Below are 26,140 nucleotides of genomic sequence, written 5' to 3'. Positions count from 1 at the left end.
AATACATCTGATTGACCAAAAAAATCTCCAAATTTGGATCACAATTCTCCTTGAGTAGTAGATAGTGGGTCCTGTGACTCAACCAGTTGAGAACCACTGGTACAGACCATCAGTTATACGATTCTAGATGATGATGCAGATAAGTGCTGAGACTGGGTCCAAATGTACCTATTTTTTATTTATTAAAATTGCTCATTAGAGGTGTTCTTGCACATGCCAAAAACTCCTGAAAATTTCATGAAATTCTTGAGGTAACCTGCATATATGAATGCACATGACCAAAACTGTTTTCAGCCACAGCTTTTACCTAGATTTCTCCTGCCAGCCAACAAATGAGATTGCTACATGGGCATGAAATATTCAGCAAAACTGTCTATGAGTAAGTAGGAAGGATGATGTTTATATCACCTCTGTTTATATCGAAAACTCTGAGTATGTTTGATTACATATGGCGGTAATATGAAGGCATAAACTGTCTTTACACGCTTTTGTGCTATGTCTTGATTTTCACAGCATTATGGGCGTGTGTGAAATTATCTAGAATTTAAAAATAAGGAATGCGTGTGTGAAAACGGCTTGAGTCTGCTTCCCTGAAAAGAAACATGAATTCCTTCCCTGTGTATTCAAACTGTGTTTTTACTCTCTTTGGTCTCCTACCCCAGATTACATAATGGCTTTTCTTTTTTTTTTTACTGAATCCAGGCACATGATTGTGTTTTTTTATTTGTCCTGATCACATTAGAGTATCTTCCTTTGTCTTGAGTAGACATGACTTCATTGAACCCCACTGGTTAATGCAGATCATGTATTTGAAATACTGATAACGCCTGTGTCTGGATGTACAGATGGAGGCAGCTAAGAAAACGTACCACATGGCCTGCAAGGAGGAGAAGCTGGCTGCCACCCGAGAGGCCAACGGCAAGACGGAGGCTTCTGTCACACCAGACCAGCAGAAGAAGCTCCACGAGAAAGTGGACAAATGCAAACAGGACGTGCAGAAGGTGAGGAGCAACCAGAAACACAATGTTATGAGATAAAAGTTTGTTTTTCTGGTGTGAAGGCTGGGTGAAAAAACAGACATGTTTAGAGGAAAGTCAAGGCAGGAAAGCAAAGTTAATTTATCCTTCTTGAGATGTACCAAATCCACAAAGATATTTGAACAAAAGGGATTCATTGGTGGGTAGACTTAGTGCATACTTTCCTATTTTTACTGTCATTTCCACTCATACTGCTCATGTAGGCTCTCCTGGAAGGGTTTTAAGTGGCTATTGATTTGACTAATTGACCAATATGTTACTAAACTACTATTTGAATGAAAGTTCAGGGTGTTATAGTGCCTATAGAAGGTACCCCTTTGCATGTTTACCCTTTTATTGATTTTATAAATCAATCATTGTCAATATGATTTAACTTTTTAGTGTCAAAGTGAAAACTGATTTCTACAAAGTACTGTCTATTAGATAAAAATATGTAACTTAAAAAAAAATGATTGCTTAAATATTCACCCTAACCCTAACCCTTTAAAGTGACTGACCTATTTCAACAGAGGTCCAGCCAATTGGTGCTCGTAGTCTCACAGTTAGTTAAGAGGGGGTCACCTGAGTGGAGTGATTGTAGTATAAAGACACCTATGTCCGGAAGGTCCAGTCACTGGTTAATCAGTATTCCTGGCTACCATTACACCATGAAGACAAAAGAACAGCCCAATCAACTCAGAGAAAAAGTTACTGAAAATTATAAATCAGGGGATAGATACAAAAAAATCAAGGCATCCATCCATCATCAGGAAATGGAAGGAATATGGCACATGTGTAAATCTGCCTAGATCAGGCCGTCCTCACAAACTGAGTGACCCTGCAAGAAGGAGTCTAGTTCAAGAGGCTGCCCAGACACCTATGACTACTCTGAAGGAGTTACAAGCTTCAGCAGCAGAGATGGGAGGGACTCTGCATACAACAACTGTTTCCTGGGTTCTTCATCAGTCGAAACTTCATGAGAGAGTGGAAAATAGAAAACCACTATTGAAGAAATCTCATATTGAATCTTGACTTGAGTTTGCCTAAAGACAGTTCGTAGATTTCATGGTAAAGTGGTAGAAAGTTATTTGTTCTAATGAGACCAAAATGGTGCTTTTTGGCCTTCAGACAAGACGCTATGTTTAGCCTACACCAAACACACCATCCCCACTGTGAAGCAAGTTGGTGGCAGCATCATGCTGTGGGGGTACTTCTCAGGAGCTGACCCTGGAAGGCTTATAGAGGGTAGAGGGTAAAATGAATGTGGCAAAATATAGGAAAAACCTTGAGGAAAATCTTATTCAGTCTGCAAAAGAACAACGGCTTAGGAGAAGATTTGTTTTCTCCATGCAACTTGACAGAGCTTGAGCAGTTTGCAGTGTCCAGATGTGCAAGCCTGGTTGAGAACTATCCACACAGACTCAGTGCTGTGATTGCAACCAAAGTTTCATCTACTAAATCTTGACTTGAAGGGGTAAATATTTATGCAACCACTTATTTTAGATTATATATTTTTGTTTGACATTACTTTACAGAAATCTGTTTTTTCTTTGACATTAGAGGGTTGTTTTTTTTTTTTTTGCAAAAAGTCAAATTATATCGACCATAATTGATTTATATAATCAATAAAAGGGTAAAATACCCAAGGGGGAATACTTCTTATAGGCACTGTACTTCTTTGTGCAGTATGGAGCTTGAAACTGAATCCCCGCATGAAAACATTTACAGCCTAAGCTAGTTTGCATTGTTCTCTCTTAGCATGTTCATTTGATATTATATCATCTTAAATGTTGGTTTAACTTAAGAAAAAGAAAGGCAAGTGTAAAAAATAGAAGCATTAATTGGACCATTCTGGTTCTTTGGCTGTTAATCTGCCATTGTTTCTTCTTCAGGCTAAGGAGAAATATGAGAAGTCACTGGAGGAGCTCAACAAGTGCACCCCTCAGTACATGGAGAGCATGGAGCAGGTGTTTGATCAGTGCCAGCAACATGAAGTGAAGAGGCTGACCTTCCTCAAGGAGGCCCTGCTGGACATCAAACGCCATCTTAACCTCACTGAGAACCAAAGGTATGCTGTTAATTATGCTTCAAAGAGCTGTGTTTTCTCTGACCCATGCTTATGTAAAACACTGTATGAGAGATGAAACTCTGTGACAGTGTGATCAGATTTCACAGTGTGTCATTGTAACTCTGTTCTCAGTTCCTACATAAATCAGTTTGATCTGTTGTGTCACTTTCAGTGCAGTTGACTTCAAACTGATGGTTCCCAACAAATCCAGGCATGTTTTTCATCAGTTTTCACTCATGTTCAGACTCACAGCACTAATTAATGAGCGCTTCAGGCTATGACGTTTCTGACAAACTAAATTCTGTTCATCATGAACGCTTGTCATACTCTCAGCTGCTTTTAACCTGCATGTAACAATGAAGTCAGGACCCACGGTTAAGTGTATTTCAACATCTGCAGAGGATTATTGAACCTTTTGTGGAGTTTTAAGGATTAAAATGTAGTTTCTCAAGTTGATTTTCAATCCAGACATCTCCTTCACCCTCACTGAACTCACTCGTGTTTCCCTAAATGACTCTTTTGTTAGAGATGACGAGACACATTTAAGCTCTTTGTTTTGATGCCTCCACGCTGATGATATCCAGGGGCGGAGACATTACGTTATCAGACTGTCAATCTGTCTAGGCCAGAACGTGATATCTCAAGAATGCATTTAGGGATTTTTGACACATTTGGCACAAACCTACGCTTTGAGTTGAGGGTGAACTGATTTTGAAGATGAGAGGCAAAAATCACTCCATCTCACAACCTTAAATGTTGTGAGATGGAAATGTCATGTTATCACATTTTAACGCATCATTCGACCCCCATACAGCTCCATGATCCAAAGTTTGTTACAAGAAGTATAGCTACACCATTAAAATCAAGATTTCCACTAATCCAGCCATCCTCCTTAACCCAATGCTGTTCTTTCACTGTCTCTTGAAGGCATATAACCACAAGTCAGTAGTTTCTAGTAAACCTGATGAACATTTTTTGACAAAAAACTGAAAATGTAACAACACTGAAGCAGATAAATATGCTTTTGTGACATTCTTTTTGGGGAAAAAAAACACACATTGAATGGTACGATTTTCTGCTACTATATTGATTCACGTGTTTATCCAAAATAAATAAATCAATATGTTCAGAGTCAGAATCCGTTTTTTAGCCAAATAGGCTTATACAAATAGGGAATTTGACTCCTGTTAGCTATGCTCTCAATATACTTGAATTAAACATTAATATAAAGTTAAACTGGAAATTTATTCTAAAATTTGAATATGTAGTTGTAGCTGTGATTAGACATTTTAACACAACAGATTTGCAGAGTGCAAGGACGCTGAATAAAAATGATAAAAAGCGTAAATATGTAGTATAAAGTAAGGAAGTTAAGAGACAGTGCAAGATATTTTAATGTTCTTTTTATGTTTTCCATTTCAACACACATCTGTCTCCTCAAAAAAGAGCCTTATTAGTTCCTGAAAGAGGATTTTGGCTTTGATTTTAATATATGCAGTTCAAATATGCTGAAATAGTGATCAATAGTATATATCCTTGCCTTTTATAACACGCATAAAGTCATTTACAGTGCATTCAGACATTACTCAGACTCCCTTCATTTTTTTCAATTTATTATGTTGCAGCCTGATGCTACATTTCAAAAACTATCCTCTTTCTTATAAATCTACACTCAGTACCCCATCATGACAAAATAAAAACAGAAGTTGTGCAAATTCATTAACAATGAAAAACTGAAATATCACATATATACATAAGTATTCAAACCTTTTGCAAAAACACGTGAAAAGTTGCTCCGGTGTCTATCATTTCTCTGGATCTTTGCTGAGATGTTTCTATCAGGACTCCACTGATCTGGGCTTATGGCAGAGTGGCTAAACAGAAACTTTATCTCAGTGCTAAACACATACGAGCCTGTGTGGAGTTTGCAAAAAACTCCATGTGAATGCTAAGTGGGCTTTCATGTGTTTTGCACTGAGGAGAATCTTCCATTTAGGCACTCTGCCATAAAGCCCAGATCAGTGGAGGGCTGAAGTGATGGTTGTCCTTCTGGAGCTTTGTCCCACCTCCACACAGGATCTCTGGAGTTCAGTCAGAGTGACCATCAGGATCCTGGCCACCTCTTTAAGTAAGGCCCTTCTCCCCTGGTTGTTCAGTTTGGGCGGGCTTCCAGCTCTTGGAAGAGTCCTGGTTGTGCCATATTTCTTCCATCTGAGAACTACTCTTGCTACTGTGCTCTTGGGAACCTTCAGTGCAGCAGAAACAATCCTGTCTCTGAGCTCTGCAGGCAGTTCCTTTGACCTTGGTTTTTGCTTTGATACGCATTGTCAGCTGTGAGGTCTTCTGAAGAGGGGTGTGTACTTTTCCAAATATTGTCCAATTAATTTAATTTACCGCAGGTGAACTCCAATCAAGGTGCAGAAACATCTCAGCAATAACCAGGAAAATGGGAGGAAACTGAGCTAAATTTCAAGTGTTTTGCAAAGGGTCTGAATACCTATGTCAATGTGAGATTTCAGTTTTTTATTTAAAAAATTTGCAAAAATCTACAATATCCTGTTCTCACTTTGTCATGATGAGGAACTGAGTGTGGATTAATAAAAATAAAATGACATTTTTTGACTTGTAGTCTAGTTTCCCGAAATAATGTTAACTTTTGGTAGGAGTCTGGGTCTGGCTCTGCTTGGCTCTAATTGGAAAACTCAGTTGGAATAAGTAGAAAGCTGGGAATCAGATCATGCTGTTTGCTGTCACAAAATCATTTTGATACATTACTTTTATTTACCTCCCCAGTGGCTGGTAGGTTGGGTATATTTACCTGACACTGCTCAAAAATATCCTGTATTTGGTTGGCGGCATATGATCATAAGGCTAAAGAGAGTTAGTAAAGAGCACAATAAGACAGGCAAACATACTCTCTCATATGTTACACATTGTAGAAATTCCGTAAATATTGTAGCAACATAAACAACATGTGAAGGATTAGTAGCATCATTTAGGCCAAATTCTTCAGCTGCTCTGGTTTCTGCTGCAGCACAAAGCTCAGGGATTCACAAGTCTCTTCCTGACCCGATGTTGGATCTCTCTCGGCCCAGAATTTGAACTACATTGTGAGTTTTGGTGCCAAATTGGCAGTAGCCCCAGGTCTCTACTGGCACTTCCAGTGTCACTATTTGTTCCATTTTCTCTCCACAGCTATGCCACAATATACAGAGAACTGGAGCGCACGATCCTGGCTGCAAACACACAAGAGGACCTGAAGTGGTTCAGCAACAACCACGGCCCAGGGATGCATATGAACTGGCCTGCCTTTGAGGTTCTACATTTAAACCTTTAAACCAGATTAAATGAAGCCTGTCCTTTATGAGTGAAACAACTCTTAATTCTGTTTGTATGTTGTCTTTCTTATATCCAGGAATACAACCCAGACGCAGCCAGTGCTCCTCCAAAGAAGAAGAAACCAGATGGAGCCCCACCCACTCCAAGCACCGACCATGTGGCTCCACCTGGTGACCGCAGCAGGTCAGTTCAGGGAATCTGTTGAGTGCAATGACATCAGTCACATCATAACACCCCATTTACTCTGAAAATTAGGTTTACTAAACACGAGTAATTTAGGTTCCTTTCTGTCAATTTTAAAATCTTATATTTTAGACTGATTTTATGATTTTGTACTTTTGCAAACAAACCTGACAATAAACATTAAATCTTTATATAATGCAACTTTTTAAACCTTTTAATTCCTGTAACTCTCAAGCCTACTGTTTTTATAGCCAACATACATTTTTAAAGACACAGTTGTAGCTGCTGTTATACTTCTTTATATCCCCATATGGCATTCAAATGTATTAACGTCCTCGGCCCTCTCTGCTTTTACACCAAGAGGCTTTTTTAAAAAATGCCACAGAGAAGTTGGTGAGAGGAACAAGCCAGCAGTCTCGCCACTCCTCTGCTTTAGCAGCCACAGCTGGCTTTTCTTCTCCAAGTGTTTTGTTATGCCTGCTTCTTCCTCCTCTTCACTGTTTGTCTAAAAGCAGCGAGCAGACAGAATTGTTACTGCTCCAAATTAGACAAATCCAGACGTGTTCATTACTACATGCACTGACGAATACAAATACGCTTTTATATTTAGGGAATTTGCTTGAAATTTTTTAAGGAACTTCTCAGGAATTTTGGGGGAACATTTTATTAGGATTTTAAGGCTTTATGAGGATGTTTCACTGAAAGATTTAAAGTCGATCTAAAGAAATATTTGGGCATTTTTCATGGGATACTTTAAAAATTTGTGTAAGAAATTTAAAAAAAATGTATGTAATTTTTTTTAAATGGAATTTGGGTTTTTAGAAAGGAAAATTTCTAAGAAATTTCTGTTTAAAATCAAGGCTGTTGTTTTGACTGATCACACCTTACTTATCCCAAATAAGTGGGAGAAACTAAAAAATGCTCTCCAAACAAAGGCTCAGGTGTCAGGAGGTTAAAGCCTTCCCACAACTATAACCAGAAAGATTCCTGATCTTACAGCATAAAAGAAAACACTTCATGACAAAATTGGAATATATGAACCAATAGCAAAAAGGAGAAATCAACATTATAAACAGTATACCTGTAGAAATTATGTTAATAAAGGCCTCATGCTTTCCAAAAGCAGAGGATCACTGTGAATTAGCGTTTTGGAGACTTTCTTGAGCTGCCAGATATTCATGTGAGGCTTACTAATGTGTTTTAATAGTTCTAGATCTATGGTGCAGGTGAATAAGCTAAACAAACTTGCTATGGGGATGGATCCTCCGTCGATATCATTTTAACATTTTTACATCTGATAATACTCAGAGTTTGGCTATTTGAATCACTGAGCATCAAATCTCAAGCTTCATTTTTCTCTCTCCTCCAGCGTGAGCAGCTATGATAAAAACCAAGCCTACTCAGCTGAGTGGTCAGATGACGAGCAGCCTGCTGCGTACTCTGGAAACGAAAACGGAGGGAATGGAAATTCATTTGAAGATGACTCAAGCACCGGGAAAGGGGTCCGTGTGCGTGCTCTTTATGATTATGAAGGCCAGGAACAGGATGAACTCACCTTCAAAGCAGGTAAGTAATAGAAGCAGGATGTAACAGGACAAATGATTTGTGTGCTGGAGGACAGCATTTTTTTCTAATTTATCACACAGGTGGTCAAAAATCTCAAATTCACCCCGATTTTAATACAGAGTTCCCCTCTGCAATGGTCAACAGCAGCAGTTAACCCATAACAGCCACGTGGAAAACAAATTAGGGGTACTTGGCACCAATTAACTCTAGCTCTTTGGAAAATGATGTGAAAAGAGGCTCTGGAGCCCAACACAGATAAATGACTATCACTTTAAACACAAAAATAAGTCACAGGTGTGCATCTCAGTCCTCTTTACTCAGCTGAACATCCAGGTTTATTTTTAACACTGTTTGAGACGAGCTATGATAATAATCTTAGGAACACCAGTCAGTGAGAAAAAGTGACATTTTTGCACCTTCATGCAAATTCTCTTGGATTTTTTTCTCCTTTTCTAGAATTGTTCTCTTTGTAAAGAAAAATGATTTCTATTTCCATTAGGTGCCACTTCCCTTTATTCGTTGTGAGAGTCCTTGAGGTCCAATAACATCTCAGGAAATATTTTCCGAGCTAATATTTGCAGGCTGTTTCACCCTCAGTCATTCTCTTGCTTTTTGTTAGCGCTCAGATTCATTATTCAGAGCTTTTCTGCCACATTAGTGGAGTAGTAAGGAGTCAATGGCAGGAGCTTGTCAAACATGTTTGTGTGGTTAAATGTGCTGTCCATTTATGTAACAATGGAAACAGAAAGTATTGAAAATGGGTTCCTTAGTTGTTGTTGTACTTGTCAGTATGGTATGACGGAGCAGTTCACTCAGATGTTTAATAAGATTTCACTCTTCTCCTGACCTGCTTCAGCATGGGTTTGTGATTGTTGCCAGTGGAGCTGAGTTGGACTGTGAGACGTTTTACACAATGGCTGCTATCACTTAAGTGATTAGCCAAATTACAGCAGCAGTTTTATCAGAACTGGGCCACATTTCTTTAGCAAAACAATAGCCACATTGAAAGCTTTATTGCTGCACTTCTCCTGACAAGCCTTGGCATGAGTTTTATCCACCAACAAGCACCAATGCAGACTAAAGTAGCGTCTGGCTGTCAAGCTCAGTTTACTACCAAAGCTGCACATGTCTACGGCCTCATTTTATGTTGTTGCTCTGATTGGCCTGTGATGAATGTGGCGGAGAAATTGAGAGGTCCTGCCCCTCCCTGCGAGGTTTCCTAGATGATGGTGATGGAATATTTCCATGCAGTAGATACATGAAACAGTCTTGTCTTGCATGCCAGATTATATGTGCACAGTAGTTGTTATCATAACATTGTCATCTGAACATGGAACTTTCTTGAAGATTTAAACAAAAAATAATTCCATTATCAGTGTACTCTTTCAGTGTAATCAGCATTTTAGTGAAGGAAGCTCAAGGGCTGCAAAGGACAGCCATGACAGAAAGAAGCAAAATCTGCCTAGAAATACATCTAAAACTCAATAACTGACATCATCTGGTTTGTATAATCATAAAAAGGATAGTTCAATGAACACAAAGATCCACTTTAAAGGGTACTAACTGCTAAACAATTTCTTGGCACATGGTTTCGTTGGTGACCTCTCCTAGGTCGATGCAAACAGAGCCAGAAATCATCATCAACATAGTTTATTTATTTGAATCCTCAGAAAATCAGACATGGAAAAAGTACATGACTATTGTATTCCAGTAAAAGTATGGTTACACTTGTCAAAATTTACTAAAGTCAAGTAAAAAAGTATTAAATGTAAATTTTTAAAGTACTGAGTAGCTACTGAGAAGTTGTACAGTGAAATCCATGAAATGATCTATTCTTCTTGGCAAGAAAAAGAGAATTGATCTCCAGCCAGGTTGTTCAGGTAAGGTAGCACTTGTATATTAAATCAAACTCATATATAGAGTTAAATGTAACACTTTAAACATGTCTTTATAGGTCCACAATTCATATAGTCAAACTACATCTTTCAAAGTGTTGAACATTTTTCATACAAAAGAGTTCTCTTGAAAATATGTGGCAAAGTTTATCTCCTCCAGCAACGGCAAAGCAGACAGTCGACCTGATAGCAAGGTGCACTGTTCATAGGTATGAGCTCTAACTCAGTGGATAACTTCAATCATGGTGCAAGTTTGTCTAACATTGAAGAACAACCACAACTAAACATTCTGCCCAAGAGCATGATGGGGAATGATTTTCTCGCTTTGTGCTGAACTAGTCAATAGAAGTGGGAAAAAAGTACAAGAGAATCGTACTCAAGTAAAAGTACAGTTACTCTAATTGAACTTACCTAAGTAGAAGTAAAAGGACTGATTGCAACATGCTCTCAAAATAGTACAAGTACCCAAAAAAATACTCAATTAAAGTGACATGAGTAAATGTAATTATTTACTTTCCACCCTGACAGAAAGCACATTTAGAAAGAATAGTCAGCCAAAAATCCATCAGTTTCCTCTGAATTGATGATACATTAAAGTAAATATTTTTTTTATTTTTGGGGATGTATCTTGGAATTTTGGAGGCTCTGCCTTTGTATTTCTAAACTCTTGTCCACCCAAATAAGTATTGCAGTGGTACAAAAATCCAGTGAGCACTAATCAGCTGAATTATGGAGCATTTTGTAGGACTTATCTTCTTTATAGATTAAGTTTTTTTCACTGTTGACTAATCTCTGGTGTCTCCTTCACAGGTGATGAGCTGACCAAGATCGAGGACGAAGACGAGCAAGGCTGGTGTAGAGGTCGCTTGGACAGCGGCCGAGAGGGACTGTACCCGGCCAATTATGTTGAGCCGATCTAGTCACATTACTGGACAAGGACACGCCATTGGAGGCAGCTTGAACTGTCCTGTCCAATCCCACCGCACATAGCCAGAGACTTAAGAGCAACACATCCCTTGCCCAACAGATGCGCCAAGCAGTCTCGCCTAAATAAAAACTTAGTAACCGAAAAGACAATATATCAGTATAATATATTTTATCCAGCATTTGGGGTGGGTGGACTTACACATTTAAAAACAGGAGCAGCAGTTATTCCAGTATATACACACTCTACTGTAACATCCCGACAGTGCAGGAACACATTGCTTCTCTATGTGGCTGTGTTTAAACATATAATGCAGCTTATTTAAACTTGCTGTCAGTTCTCTTGTGAAAATGGGGAGATAATATAATCAGTTGAACCCGTTCGACAAAGACAAGCTTCTTTAACCTGCAATGTGTATATACGGTGTGATGCCATTTTTGTGTAGCATTTTTAATGCTGTGTGTGGTCAGTCGTCATTCTTACATTGGGAATGCTGTGTAGTGTTAAAGTACCACAAACAGTATCCTCTATTTTTTTTGTTTGTTTTATTGTTTTTCTTTGTGATTTGGTCCAACCTCTTATCCAGTGTGTGCAGTGCTATGTGTTTTTAACTGTTTCTGAAAAGTGCATAGCAGCATGCGCTATGCAACAACGTGCATTCCCTGAGTCCTGCAGCCTCCTGCAGGCAATAACTTGATGCAAAACTTCAACTACAAATCGAGCTCACTTTATAGCACCTCTGGCTTCTGAGAAGAAGCTTGATCATGAAGTGATTTTCTGTTTTGTTTTGTTTTTAACATCATTTTTTTTTTTGTTTTAGCATCACTACTTCATACCCTTGACTGCATCATCTCCATGAAGCTCATGGAAAGGATAAAGTTTGTGCAGAAGCTTTCATTCTTGGTTCAGTAATTCAGCTCTCATTTTAATCCACTCAGTGTACTTCCCTCGAAGCTAAGTCTGATCTTTTTGAGGTTGCCACTGCAGTATGAGAGGAGAGTTTGAACATTTCCTGTGCCAGGCACTTTTCTTCCAGAGCGAAGGGCCGACGGAGGCGATACTGTGCTACAGACATTTGTCTGAAGACTTAAGCCTCTTCAACAGGACATGAATGTACTAGTGTTTGGGCTTAACAGAAGGATCGTTGCTTAAAATCCTGCCTCACATAAAGCACTAGTCACATGGCCCTTTTACTTGCTGAGCCAAAGAATGACCCATCAACTTTCTGTTCTCTCTCCATGCAATAACCTCACATATCACATCGAAAACAGCTTCAGTGAAGATCAACTTGTAGCTGCCTCCTAGTCCACCCAGACTTCATTTGTCTGCAGACACTGCATGATGACACAAAAATACATTCATCGCTAGTAGTGCACTGAATTTGGAAGGCAGTGCATTGCATTTTTAACTTGCTCCGGAGATGTACAACTCACAGCAGGAGCAGATCAACTATCAGGTGAGTCACCATGCTAAGAGTTGCATCTAAATCTCTGATTAGATCAATTAGATGCTTTTTAGTCATCCTGGAGTTTTTAACTTTAACCGGACCAACAGCAGTCAGATGTGTTTAGCTCTGTGTCTGGAACAGGATTTGACACGTTTGGGTCTCACACATGAGGAGAAACACATCACCAGCTCACAAGTTGTGTCTTAGAGAAAAGCTGTCCAGCATAGCAAAAAGGACTCCTATAATCGAACTGTCCCACACTAGCACACGCACCCACACGCATACTAACACACATGCATTCAACACGCGCAAGGTCGAACACATAATCCACATAACCAGGTGAATATTTTGGGGGTTAAACATCTTCATCATCCAGTGTGTATGAGTTGTGTAAATGTTTCAGAAAAAATGTAAAAAAAAATGCAAGTGATTGACTATTAAGACAAAATGTAGTGTTATACATGTAAATGTGTTTCATTAAAATAACAGCAATGGAGAACATATTAAGTAATAGGTACCATATCGTATGAATTTCATTGCAATGGAATTGTCAGTGTATCATAAAAGCGTGACGTTATCCCACGCTGTCAGATTTGTATATGATGATGTAATTTAAAGATTATATTCTATTGTAACTGTACAACTGTGTTGAGTTGAAATGAGACCTAACCATGTTGAGGCAGTAAAAGGTGTACATGTAAATGCTTTTTTATGTTGATGATCTCTTCCTTATGCACACAGGGGGCAGCAGCTCATGTTGTGGGAACCCCTATATTAGCGGTCTAGAAGATGTATGTTCATAGTTAGTGATGTACTTTTATCTCCTAACTGGTGTAGTGCCTGTTCATCTTGATGTAACAAGAAGTTCATTTAAATATGCATAAAGATGATTATGATCACAGATAATAATGACGATAGTGATGAAAAACCCGACTCAGATTTGTTGTGATGGTGTCAATATTGCGATATTGGTTTGAAAGGGAAACAAGTTTGTTGAAAAAAACAGAAGATAGTGTCCGTGTTTTTATTCGTTTTCCTTCACCTGTGATTCTAAATTTTTTTATTAGACTTTAAAATGAGAGGAAGATTGGTAATGCCCTGCTTTATTGTAGATCATGAACACAAACCCATAGACAGAAATGTTAAAAGGACTTTTAACAAGGATGGTTTAATAAAATATTCACTGGCTTGGGTATTGCTATGCAACTTCTGATGATGGAAACAACAAGAGGTGTTGTTTAAAACAGAAGATTTAAAGGCACAGTGCATAAATTACAGCAGCATTTAGTCAAACAAATTGAGTAAAAATGAAACATAATATTTAGGGTGCCTTTAAAAAGTATCTAAATATTCAACCCCTTTAGTGTAACTGACCTAATTCAACAGAGGTCCAGCCAGTTAGTACTAGTCTCACAATTAGTGAAATGAGTACAGTAACCGTAGTATAAAGACACCTGTGTCTGGAAGGTCCAGTCACTGGTTAATCAGTATTCCGGGCCACCTTTACACCATGAAGACAAAAAAACACTCCAAGCAACTCAGAGAAAAGGTTATTGAAAAGTATAAGTCAAGGGATATACACAAAATTTTTCTCAAGGCACTGAACATCCCCCGAAGTTAGGCACATGTGTAAATCTGCCTAGATCAGGCCGTCCTCACAAACTGAGTGACCGTGCAAGAAGGAGACTGGCGAGAGAGGCCACCAAGATACATATGACTACTAAAGGAGTTACAAGCTTCAGCAGCTGAGATGGGAGAGACTATGCATACAACAACTGTTGCCCGGGTTCTTGACCAGTCAAAGCTTTATGGAAATGCTGGAAGGCTTGTAAAGGTAGAAGACAAAATAAAACTAGGACTTGGGAGAAGATTTATTTTCCAGGAAAACAATGACCCAAAGCATACAGCAAAGCTACACAGAAATGGTTTGAAGACAACAAGGTGAATGTTCTGGGGTGGCCGAGTCAAAGCCCAGACCTTTATCCAACAGAGGATTTGTAGACTTGGAAAGGGCTGTCCACACCTTATCCCTATTCCACCTGACAGAGCTTGAGCAGTTTGCAACGAGAATGGAGTAAAATTGCAGGGTCCAGGTGTGCAAGCCTGACTGAGACCTATCCACACAGACTCAGTGCTGTGATTGCAGCCAAAGGTGCATCTACAATACTTACTTGAGGGGGGTGGATATATATGCAGTCACTTATTTCGCGTCACTTTTCTTTTTTTAAGTGTCATTACTTTGTAGAGATCTTTCACTTTGACATTAAAGAGGTTTTCATGATTTTTTTGGGTCAAAAACCTAATTATATTGACCTTGATTGGTTTATAAAATCAATAAAAGGGTAAAATTTCCAAGGGGGTAAATACTTTTTATATGCACTGAAAGATCCAACCAACTTAAAAAAGCTGAGAAAGTTATGTGATATCATTCTATAACATCTCTGGCTAAAATATGTGGTCCAGTTTGATGAAGAGGGTATAAGCATTCACTCAAATACACCATTTATATATTTTTTCTATAATGTTATGAAGCTAACCCTCACTCAGAATAGTCAGAATTAACCACTGACCTCTATTAATACCTTTAAACTGAAAGTGAAACAGTCATATTTTAATATTTATTTTATTCCTCAAGACCTGTGTTTCCCATGTATCGCTATGCATTTTGATTGATAATATGGATTGCTCTTATCAATAGACAGAAGGCACAGCAACATCCATTATTTATCTACTGGTGTGGCATAAACAGTGGGAAAGTCAATGCTTTCTTAAATTTGATAAGTGACCCAGGTTCATATCATGGCTTCTCGCTCTCCCCAGATTCTGACACTATTCACTATTCTATCCCTCAAATAAAGGCATTAAAGGCTCCCAAAAGATACCTAGACACAGCTACTTGTCCTGAACCTTACCCATTTTATTTTTAATTGATTAAAAAAACATGACATTTTATTGTTTTTTTTTACCACAAGTAAAAGCAAGGCTACTTGATTCCAGTCATTTAGCTAAGCCTGCTCGCTCCACTTACACGGTTGTTAATCTTGTGACCATACTATGGATAGGAAAGCTATTAAACACATCGCTAATTTCACTGTTTCTACCATAAAGCAGAAATAATTTCCTTAGAAAAACCAAACACTCAAACTAAAACATAATTTAAAACAAGAGAGTGTAAGGGAGTGCTACACACAACAGAAATAGACAATAAAATAAGATGTAGTGTTAAGAATTTTAAAGTAGAGTGATTCAGTGATAGGCAGGAGCGCATAGTTAAATAGGCAGTCTTTACATTTGAAATCAAACATTAAATACAAAAGGCCAGTGAGCCTCAGAGTCACTTTAACTGTATGTCCAGCATATCTTCAGTTCCTCTTCAGCTCATTTTCAATGGATCATCCTCTTCATCATACTGGGTTGACAAATTGGTAGACCAGTCTGCGGGATACATCAGGCTTTCTGATGATACCCTTCTTGTAGTACTGACGTATGGAGCGGCTCAGTTTGTCGTAGTTCATAGCTGGGCGGTTCTTCCTGATGCCCCATAGCCTGGCCACATGAGCCGAGTCCTCTATTTTGAAGATCCCTTTAAGTAAGAAAAGGAAGAAAACTTACTTAGTTTGATGCAAATATCTTCAGAAATTAGCAGACTATTGAAATTAGCCTACAGACTTTGCAAGTACGTGAGAATAGTCAGTGGCTTATTGATCACTATATTCTTGTTTTATGGAGTTTACGTTTTAAAGACTTGCAGCTAGGGAATGTCTGTTGAGCAGTCTTTCTTTAATGGCTGTGTTTTGACATTTAATGATGAGAAACTACACAGTTATTGAGAAATTAAAAGGGAAGAATAGTATTTTTGGGACTCTCCCTATCTGTTTAACTGGCAAGGTGACCAAACATTCTGCTCCTTTTCTTTTCGTTTTTTTGTCATCATCTGTTTTTAGGGGTGGTTTGCATCCACAAATGTTGTATTATCCCCTGTATCTGAATTCAAAATACACCTACATTCTTCTTAATACTTGAACTTCATTTATTTGATGAAAATGGTACAGCTGGGACTTAAGACAGAACAAAACAGCATTGGCAGGCCTGTTAACATCACAAATGTGCCTGCACAAAAACAGTTTTTGTCCTCAATGTAAAACAAAAGTATTTCATGATTTAAACATCCTTTTGTTATGTAAAACTGGCACCATAATCGTAAAATATATACTACAACTGCATGCACAGACAGCATTGTAGGAAACATATGCCCTTCAAAATAAAAGCACAGAATAGCCTTTAAATACAACTTTTCCCCAAGCATGCCTGTGACCCAGTATGAACAGCTTCGCAGCCCACTTTTGGGTCCTGGCCCACCAGTTGAGAACCAAGGCTGTACTATATCATTAAATTAGGATAAGCAAGGCTTTGCGCTGAGCTATTTAAAGTTAAAAAACGACAGAAGATGGCGGAAACAAATATCAAACCAACTTCAACCTGAAGCGACAAGCAGCTGTACCGGTAGGCACACCTGAACTATGAGCAAACTGTAAAAATATGTTGTAGATGCTAACATGCTCATTTTAACTGATAAAGTCACGTTAATCATCTTAATCTCACGTTTTAGCATGCTTAAATTTAGAAATAAGCACCCCGCACAAAGTAAATTTGAGTCAATTGCGTTTAGCTTTGTCTTAGCACTTGCTAAGTGCAGTTGAGGCTAACGTTTATGTTTTTAGCAGGGCTTTGTGTTAGCATGCTAACTGTTGTTAATTAGCCTACTAATAAAAGTGCAGCTGAGGTAATGGGAATGTACGTCGTTTGACGTGTTTTTTCCTAAACTAAAATATTGGTCAAATACTGTTGCTTTTCTGTTGCTTTACCACGTTTAGAGTTGTTGAAATTGATTAATTGCATTTTTTTTATCATTATTAATAAACGCCATCATGATGAAGCTTCTTACAATCTCAGAGATCACAGAAATCGTCAGATTTCATCTAAAGAGAGGCAGAAAAGTCTTCCAAGTTTCATTCCAGTTCATCCAGTTTGTTCTTGAGATATCTAACCAAAATAAATTGGTGACCTCATGGTGGCGCTACAGGAAAAGTCACCACTTCTCAAACATTACTGTCAGTCTTATTTGCCAGCACAAAACGTTACCAAAGTTAAAGGTCAGACGTCGAACTTGTCTTTGATATGTTTCCAAATATTCAGGGAGAGGCAGGGGTGTATTTGTTTCATAGGTAAACGGAGTGCAGCTGTTATTTAGTTACACATTTTAATTACTGTGTAATTGTGTTTAAATAGTTTTGACATTTTCCATAGGCCAATTTGCCTTTCTTGCCACAAGTTATATAAGAAGGCTGATACCTGTGTACACAATCTATGAAGCTACAGTCAGTAGATCTTTAACATAGCTCAGCACAAGGCTTGGAAACAAGATGGACTTTCTCAAGGTGTGATTATCTATATTTTGGACAGGCCAGTGGCTTCTATAAGAGGAGTTACTGACAGTAAAAAAGCATTACTGCAACAGTTATGTGTACCTGTTCCACTGTTGAACCAAACTATCTGTTTCTTTTCAAAAACTTTTTGTTATCCTACCTTTCTCTTTGTTGAGCCAGCGGATGCAGCGGCTGTAGTTGTGAGGCTTCAGCAGCAGCTCTCGGAGGAACTGCCACAGGTGGATGGGCTGGTTGGGATAGTTACTGATGACTTCTGGCCAGGAATCATCATCAGCTGCCGGAATAGGAGACAGGACTAGAGGTCAAAAATATTTCCCTTTATTTAAATCACTGAAACCGTTGCAGATAGAAATGTAGGTATAACCAACAACTTACTGGATTTGTTGTCCTCTGGTGGGCAGCGCTCCTTCATTGCTGCTGCTAAATGAACAGACAGAAATAGCACTTTACCCCGCACAGAATACTCAAAGCCAAGTCTTAAAATTGCACTTAGTCATAGTACATTTGCTTCCCAATCAGCCTCTCTAATTGCAGTTTGTGTCTTCTATGTTCATTCCCCGGTGTTTATGTTGTTCTTACTTGATCTCCAGATGTCCAGGTGAGCATAAAGCATGTCCCCAAACTGTGAGGAGCGTAATCTAAAGTCTGCTTCTGTCATGGAGCACAGGTCCCTCCCAGTCAGGTCCTGAAACACGGTGCTGACCTGCGGCAGCCTGTACAGGTGCTCGGTCCAGAGCAGCCACTTTTGAACGTGCACACTGCTCCAGTCTAAAGGGTCTGAAGAGGAAAAGACAAGGAGGCAACACATCTCATTAACACGTGAGTTTGCTTCAGTTCAGATCCAGTGGTGATTAAGTTTGATTCTTTCGACCCTAAAAACTCAGATGTTGTAACTAAAACCATATTACTAAAAAGAAAAAGAATTTGCAGGTGCATCCACAAATAGGATATCATGCTGAAGTTTACTTTTAACTCAGAAAGTTGCATTTCTGTGTATTCCAGAGTCATCTTATACAAAATGAAATATTTCAATACTTTTTTTTTTGTTTTAATCTTGATTATTACTGGCTCCAGTCCATGAAAATCAAAAACGATCTCAAAATATCAGAATATTTTGAAAAAGTCCAATTTTCGAAGGCTTCCTGAGCCTCCATTTTCTCAATCTGGTTCAGTATTCACAACTGCAATCATTGGGAGGGCTACTGACTTGACAAATGTCCAGATAACAATCATTGACACCCTCCACAAGGCCACAGGTCACTGCTGAAAGGGCAGGATGTTCTCAGAGGCTGAATCAAAGCATATTTATGGAAAGTTGACTGGAAAGGAAACATGTAATAAGAAAAGGTGCTCAAGCAGCAAGGATGAGCTCAGTCTTCAGAGGATTGTCAAACAAAGCAGATTCAAGAACTTAGGGGAGCTTGACAGAGAGTGGACTGAGGCTGGAGTCAGTGGATCAACAGCCACCGCACACAGATAGGTCCAGGAATTTGACTACAACTGTCACCTTCCTCGTGTCAAGCCACTCCTGAACCAGAGACAACGTCAGCAGCATCTTACCTGAGCTAAGGAAGAGCTGGACTATTTCACAGTGATTTTAAGTCCTCTTTTCAGATGAAGCAAATTTTGAATTTCATTTGGAAATCAAGGTCCCAAAGTATAGAGCAGGGGTGTCCAAACTATGGCCCGGGGGCCAAATGCGGCCTGCAAGCCATTTTTGACTGGCCCTCAAAGAATTCTAGAAATTAAATGAAATATTTCCCACATTAGAGCATGAAGCTTTTACTACATGTTATTATTATTATTCTTAGTTCAGCACAAAGCAGTTCTACCATGCTGATCCTGTAAACAAACATTTTGACAAGATGAATTTATTCATGTTTTCATGACTAAATTGAGACAACATTGTAAATGGTAAATATATTGGCAACCAAAATAATATCATGATTTACACCCTGATAGATCACAACAGCAAATAGCAGCACCAATGACATTCAGGGACATTTACAGTGGTATCAATAGCTAACCAAAGCCCCCCTGAAATCTGATTGGCCACCCCAAACTCCTTAAAATGTTAGGCTATTTGCCTTGTCAGTCATTAAATGGCCAATTTAGTATGCCCAATCACTAAGCATATCTTTTAACTTACATTAGACTGGTTTTACTAACTTTAATATCCTCAAGTATATTACAGTGGCCCCACCATCTTCATATATTTCTGCATATGGCCCAGTTTGGACACCCCTGGTGTAGAGCAAGATCTTAGAGGAACAGGTTCCAAGATGCTTTAAGTTCAGTGTTTTTAGTTCCACAGTCGGTGATGGTTTGGGGTTTCATGTTGGTCCACTTTCTTTTCTGAAGTCCAAGTCAACACAGCTGTTTACCAGGAGATGTCAGAGCACCTAATGGTTCCTTCTGCTCACAAGCTTTATGGGCTTTCCAACAGGACTTGGCCCCTGCCCACACTGCCAAAAGTACTAAAAGCTGGTTAATTAACCATATTTCTGTGCTTGATTGGCCAGCAAAAGTTACAACATACGAACCCCACAGAGAATCTTTGGGGCATGTCAAGTGGAAGTTGAGAGACCCAAAAACGTAGACAAGCAGAAAGCTGTTATCAGAGCAAACTGAGCTTCATAACACCTCAGCAGTGCCACAGGCTGATCGCCTCCATGCCACTCTTTTAATGCAATAATTCACCTGTCGAAGCATTCTAATTTTAGGATTAAAACTACTGTGAAACTATTAAGGGCATTGTTTCAGTAACATGGATAATAACTGAGTTGTTGCTCTGAAAACACTTCTAATAGTTTATGGATGTCTACCTCTAGATGTGTAAAAAGTTTTGATCTTAGATGTTCAGAGCTCAAATTTCCAACTCCACAGCACTCTTTTCAAACAGTAAAAATGCCTTCATTTTCATGGTCATGTAGACATTTGAAGAGTGCTCATTGGAGTTTTTTCTTGTTAACTCATGGACTTATGGAATCCCGTGCAAAAAGCACCTCTTACATACTCTATTGAGTCAACAAAACACTCTTATTACAGGTTTTTTTTTTTTTTTTTTTTTTTTTTTTTTTTGAGGTCCACGTTTTTTCATTTCCCCATTAAGCCTCATTTACAGACTGGAGCGGTGGGATTAGGACCCCAGGCTTGTCAAATGCATGGTCTAGAAAGATTGTGTTTTTTGCACCATTACTTGTAGGATAAAGGGACAAAAGTGCCACATTTATTGCTAGTTGTATAAGCCACCAAAAATGTGTCGCATCTTTCTGAGTTAGGTGAGAAGTGCACAGAAAGAAAAGCAAATATTCTGGCCCACAGTGTATGTGTGATTTTATGGCTCTGGAAGAAGTTGAAAAAGTGGCGATGATCTTTCAACAGCAGTGTTTGCACAGGGAAGGCAGGGCCCCTGATCTTCTCCAGTTATCAGTTGTGTCACTGTGTGGATGCTGACGTGAAAGCAAACAAATAAATGATAGCTTTCAAAGGTGTTTTTTTTTTTTTAAGACTGCAGCTTCTGCCAGAACTTTTCTTGGCGGATGGTTTTTGTTTAATGTCTTTCTTGGATAATGACCTGATATTAAGCTGTTATTTTCTCTTCTACCTGGTGCGATGTTGAGCAGTTTGCAGGCCGTGTCGACGTCCTTCAGCACCTCTCCAACCACCATGGTCTGGACCTGCTCCAGGCAGCGCTCCTCCGTTTGGCCCTCTATCTCAGAGGGGGGGTCCTGGACCGGGCTTGGCTTGGCTAAGCTCATCTCTGGAGTCCTGGATGGAGGAACAGCAGCAGGAGCAGGAGCATCTGTCATCCTCAGCACCCAGGGGTTCTCCTCCATCGTTAATCTGTCATAACAGGGGAGGTAGACCCCCGACCAGCTCAGCTCAGGAAGCCCCAATAAGCTGCGGGGGGGTTTAATGTCCTCTGCCTCCTCCTGCCAGCACGTCCTGGTGTCGGTGTGTGGGTGGCTGATGTAGAGAGGTGAGTGTGAGGTGAAGCCTGCATGCTCTGAGCCTGGACTCCCCATGCTCAGGGTTTTTTTTCACTGTCGGGAAAAAAGCATTTCATAAGTCATCACACCCTGTGTGACATTTTGAGCACAGATATTGTCTTATGAGACAGAGTATTGTCAGACTGAAACCATATCCAAATGCCCAATATTTAAACAGTAGCTATCCTAAAGTAAACTTGACATTTGTTCTATGGTATTTACTTTTCTGGGACTTACTTTGAAATAAGGAATCTGTCAACTGGGGCCTTTGTTGCTGTAATTTTCATTGAACCTATTGTTTGTCTTTCAATGAGTTTTAATGTCACTAAAATTAAAACTGTATTTTAGATTTCAGGTTGAGCCTGGGTCAAATTATCACCTTAACTCCCATTCTTTTAAATAACTTTTGTCAATATCAGAGTGATGCATCTTTTCTTAAACATAGTTGAGTAAAATCAAATGAATCAATTAAATCAAGCATCTTTTTAGACTCCAAATTAAAATGACTTTACTTACATTTTGAATGCAAGAGAGTGGGCTAAAGTTTTTTATCACAGTGCACATGGCCTTTTTAGGTTTCATATTTGTCTATATAAAGATGGAGCACAAATCATAGGAGGAAAACTTGATACAAAATCAAATAAAAGGTGTGACAAGGAGAGGTAGCTAGAGTGTATTTATCATTCTTTGAGTCATAAAACAGCTCTGGGAGTGGTGCTGTATGTTAGTATTTCATTTGTATATCAGTGTAGAAGAACAGCATAAAAACTGCATCTGTTTCATAATAGCAGCAGGGCAGCAGTTCTGAGCAGACATGGCTAGACCGTTCTGTTCACAGTCCTTCTAAGTATAAAACGTATCCAAAACAGTGGAACGTGGTACATGTTTTTTGATAAGGGAAAAATCTAGAATCCTGTAATGGAACTGATTAATTTCTGGCCTTTATTCATGTCTTGATAAAAAAGGGGAAAAGATAGGAGCAAAAAGGCCCAACAAAATTCCATCATCCGAATGGTTCTCCATTGGTCACGCCACATTAAGGACCTACCACTATTTTATACCTGAAAAAGTAATTACATAATAATCCACTAATGTAATTCAAATCAGCAGTCTTTAACCTAATAACCCCACAAACGGAATAAAGTTCCCACAAATGTAATAGCAGAAACAAAATTCCCACCACATAATAATTACAACATTTGCAGGGATTAGTAACACTTTTGCAAAGGTAAAACCCTCCACCTTTAAAAAAAATGTGAAATATATCACAAATGTAACATGAACATGAAAACTAAATTTTTTTTTGTGCCTTTTTAGAGCTGCCATTGGGTTCAAGTCAGCTTCAGATCAAGTCACATCGAATTCATTCATGTTCGCCATGAAACAGGAAGTAGTTTTGTCAGTCCTAAAATAATTGTAAAGCCATGAATCTTAGCAGAAGGAATTAAAATGAATTAAAACTATAAGGAATTTATAAATAATATACAGAGACATTGTTCAACTGGCCAGTTTGATTGTGTTTTTGTTAGCTCTCTGTAAACTGTAAAATTTCTTATATTTGGATCAGATGAACCCTTTTGGGGGCTTTATTCAAGAAGAACCCCTTGGATTTTGCAGAAGTTTGCTACATTGATATCAATCCTCTCCTTTTCTCATTCAGATTGTTTGAAATGAGATCCATTGCTCTTTAGGTGTTTAAAGACAGGCTGGAAAAAACTTCCTTTTTCATGGTGAAAAAAATTAGCCATGATTTCATTTTTTGATGTGACTTGAGTTTAAGCTGAAGTGTATTTTAAGGACTTGCATTGTAGGTCTGAAATACATGTTCAAATAATGGTATTGATAGCGTATTGTCTGAAATGAATCTGTAATGGCATATATAAAATCGGCTCATACCCAATGTTGAGCATCCCTATAGTTCACTTCATAAATGGAGCAAGACATATGCTTGTTAAAAAGGTGTGTCATTACAGAAACCCTGGGAACGAGTGTGTATAATACCTTTTATTCTACTGTTATTTTTCTATACTGTTATTGTTCTTTTTTTGTCATGTGATAACATGCAAAATGTTATATTTTCTTGCAATATTGAGAACGTAACAGGCCATCATGAGAAAAAACAGCCTTTTTATCCCATAAAATGTAATAAATAGGTAGAAATGTCACTCAAAATGTGCTCTTTATCAAAGTAAAACAGTATAACATAAACTGTATGGGTGTATGACTAGTTAGGGCTTACATACATCATATAGTTTTGCCACGGTTTGTTTTAGACACTCATTAGAGACCCACTGAAAACAGCTCAGAGCCTTATGAATCACAGCCAACCAGCTGAGAATGACTGTCCTACAGAGGCCCTCCATTTACTCCATTTTCTTAGGACAACGGGTAGATTTCAGGGTCTCAACTTGTTTTTCTAAGATAACAATACTAGTTCTCCTGAGATAACCAACCCTCAAAATTTTGACAGATGTTAACAAGTTAAAAAGATCTAATCCTATTCCATCCATATGTTTTGCATGTCCTCTTAGGGCGTCTGTAGGATCATTATGAATGTCATTACAGAAAAAATTCTGAAGACACATGGACACATGGTCCAGGTCTCTACCATTTCCTCTTCTCTAGGTGTTTGCAGCTTCAGTGTTTAGCAGCTGTAGAAAATGTGCTCTTCTTGATTATCCTTTCTCTCAGGCACAAATTTCCTCTTCCGTTTGTATGTTATAGAATTTATGTTGTCTGAAAATGAAAGCAGCATGCTAATGAAAAAGGTTTTACTGGTCGACATATTTTTGGTTCTCTGTTATTGTCAGATTACAAACAAACTGGTATGTTCCTGTTCATCTCTGCTCTTCCGTTCCGTTTTCTTGTTTTTTTGTTGTATTTATCTGGGATTATTTTTGGGCTTTTGTATCCATAGTTTAGATTCAGGACAGTGGATAGAGGGGCAATGACATGGCAGAACAGCTGAAGGTAGAAGTCGATCCTGAGCAGCCTGCATTGAGTACTGCAGTTTTAAACACAGGGCTTACAGTCTGATGTCTACGCCGACTGGTGCCCCAACATTCCTCTGTATTTTGGACAAAACAAGGTGTTTGATTGAATGACTTAAACACACTGCTCTCAGATTTTTAACATTCTTCCTATATGTGGTTCAGTACAATAACATTTTATCATTCTATTGAACATAGATATTAGATGTTTTTCCTTACTATTACAAAATGACAAGTGTCCTCTATCCAGATATTCAAAGACATCCAATGTATGAAAAACTAAACAATCATACTAAACAATTACACTATTATTTTCAGTCTTTACAACAACTGGAATTGGTTACTTTGGAAGTAAGAACTTTGGGGGCAGAATAGTAAACTTGTTTAGTCAGAGAAATTAAGAAGAAATACTGGGAGCTAAATAACATGGATTATACTCCACCAGTTTTAATTTTAGAAACATAAACTATGACTGAAAATGTTACTCCACACCCTTTTTTCATGAGAGACGAGAGTAAGACTAGCTAAAAACAGATCTTTGATGATAAAAATTCTGACCAAAAGTAGCTTAAGTTTATGTCAAGGAGACTAAAACGAGGCGAAAATGTAATTTCGTTTTTGGCAGACATTTACAATTCATGATATTTCTCTACTGTGAGTAAATCCTTCAAAAACACAACTTATCAGTAGCCCTTCGGCCCTTCAAGTGTAGAAAGTAAGGAATCCAGATTTAGCTGAATGTGTGTTTTATGGGCTAAAACTAAAAAGGCTAGAAATTACTAAAATGTGACAAAAACTAACATTTATTTCTAAAGACTAAAATTTAAAATCGGTGTCAAAATTGACACTGTACCCCACAGTTATCTAAGTAAAAGCTATAAAGCGCAAAGGTAGTTCAAATCACAATAGAAGTCATAACAGTTAGAAATAAGGTCGAAAAACAACAAGAACAGCAAATTTCAATGTAAAGCTTTAATGCCTTCAAGTCTAGCCCTTTTAGATTTAGCTCATCTTCATATAGCATCAGTAGTACACAAAAACACACAGGCGTAAAAACAGCATAAACAACGATCTAGACGCAATGGTTACTATTGAAGAGAACACGACTCAGTAGCAAATATTTCATTTTAAAGCAGCTTTAACTGCAGGAGAAGGTAATTTAGTGGATAGCTCATGTGCCAAAAAATGAGCTGTTGTTCCCAAACTAGACTTATTACTAGAATTATTTGACAATCATCCCTTCAGCTACAGAGTTTTCCCAGAATACCTTTG

General features: G+C 38.4%; 2 protein-coding genes and 1 long non-coding RNA gene across 8 annotated transcripts in view; 2 read left to right on the top strand and 1 right to left on the bottom strand.

Annotated features, from left to right (window-relative positions):
• The window catches only part of LOC121517311 (protein kinase C and casein kinase substrate in neurons protein 1-like), a 116,162-nt gene extending 102,795 nt beyond the window's left edge, over positions 1-13,367 (top strand). For 4 of the 5 annotated variants that reach the window (XM_041799001.1, XM_041799000.1, XM_041799002.1 and 1 more), the window contains 7 exons: positions 846-1,001; positions 2,909-3,084; positions 3,257-3,295; positions 6,280-6,400; positions 6,500-6,606; positions 7,976-8,172; positions 10,878-13,367. In XM_041799001.1, coding sequence (XP_041654935.1) covers positions 846-1,001; positions 2,909-3,084; positions 3,257-3,295; positions 6,280-6,400; positions 6,500-6,606; positions 7,976-8,172; positions 10,878-10,987 — 906 coding nt within the window. In that variant the 3' untranslated portion in view covers positions 10,988-13,367. The remainder of the gene's footprint in view (positions 1-845; positions 1,002-2,908; positions 3,085-3,256; positions 3,296-6,279; positions 6,401-6,499; positions 6,607-7,975; positions 8,173-10,877) is intronic. The other variant, XM_041799004.1, reaches the window with a different exon arrangement.
• Positions 13,368-15,342: 1,975 nt separating this feature from the next.
• LOC121517868 (SAM pointed domain-containing Ets transcription factor-like) lies at positions 15,343-22,270 on the bottom strand. 2 transcript variants are annotated; one of them, XM_041799949.1, is made up of 5 exons: positions 21,494-22,270; positions 18,466-18,663; positions 18,262-18,306; positions 18,026-18,160; positions 15,343-16,022 (listed from the first exon to the last, which is right to left on the bottom strand). In XM_041799949.1, the coding sequence occupies exons 1-5, from the start codon at positions 21,912-21,914 to the stop codon at positions 15,844-15,846; spliced, it is 978 nt and encodes a 325-aa protein (XP_041655883.1). In that variant the 5' UTR covers positions 21,915-22,270; the 3' UTR covers positions 15,343-15,843. The 2 variants fall into 2 exon arrangements, 1 of the variants encoding a protein (XP_041655883.1); XR_005992590.1 differs by lacking the exons at positions 18,026-18,160; positions 18,262-18,306; positions 18,466-18,663; positions 21,494-22,270 and adding an exon at positions 17,385-17,472 and having other exon boundaries at positions 15,935-16,022.
• On the top strand, positions 16,819-21,642 carry LOC121517869. The gene is made up of 4 exons (XR_005992591.1): positions 16,819-16,942; positions 18,046-18,187; positions 18,554-18,705; positions 21,513-21,642. It is a non-coding gene; the product is annotated as an uncharacterized LOC121517869 (long non-coding RNA).
• Positions 22,271-26,140: the final 3,870 nt, after the last annotated feature.

This window comes from Cheilinus undulatus, linkage group 11 (assembly GCF_018320785.1).
Source record: "Cheilinus undulatus linkage group 11, ASM1832078v1, whole genome shotgun sequence".
Taxonomy (NCBI): Eukaryota; Metazoa; Chordata; class Actinopteri; order Labriformes; family Labridae; genus Cheilinus; species Cheilinus undulatus.
The sequence above is the reverse complement of the archived record's forward strand: the minus strand, read 5'-3'. Positions and strand labels throughout refer to the sequence as shown.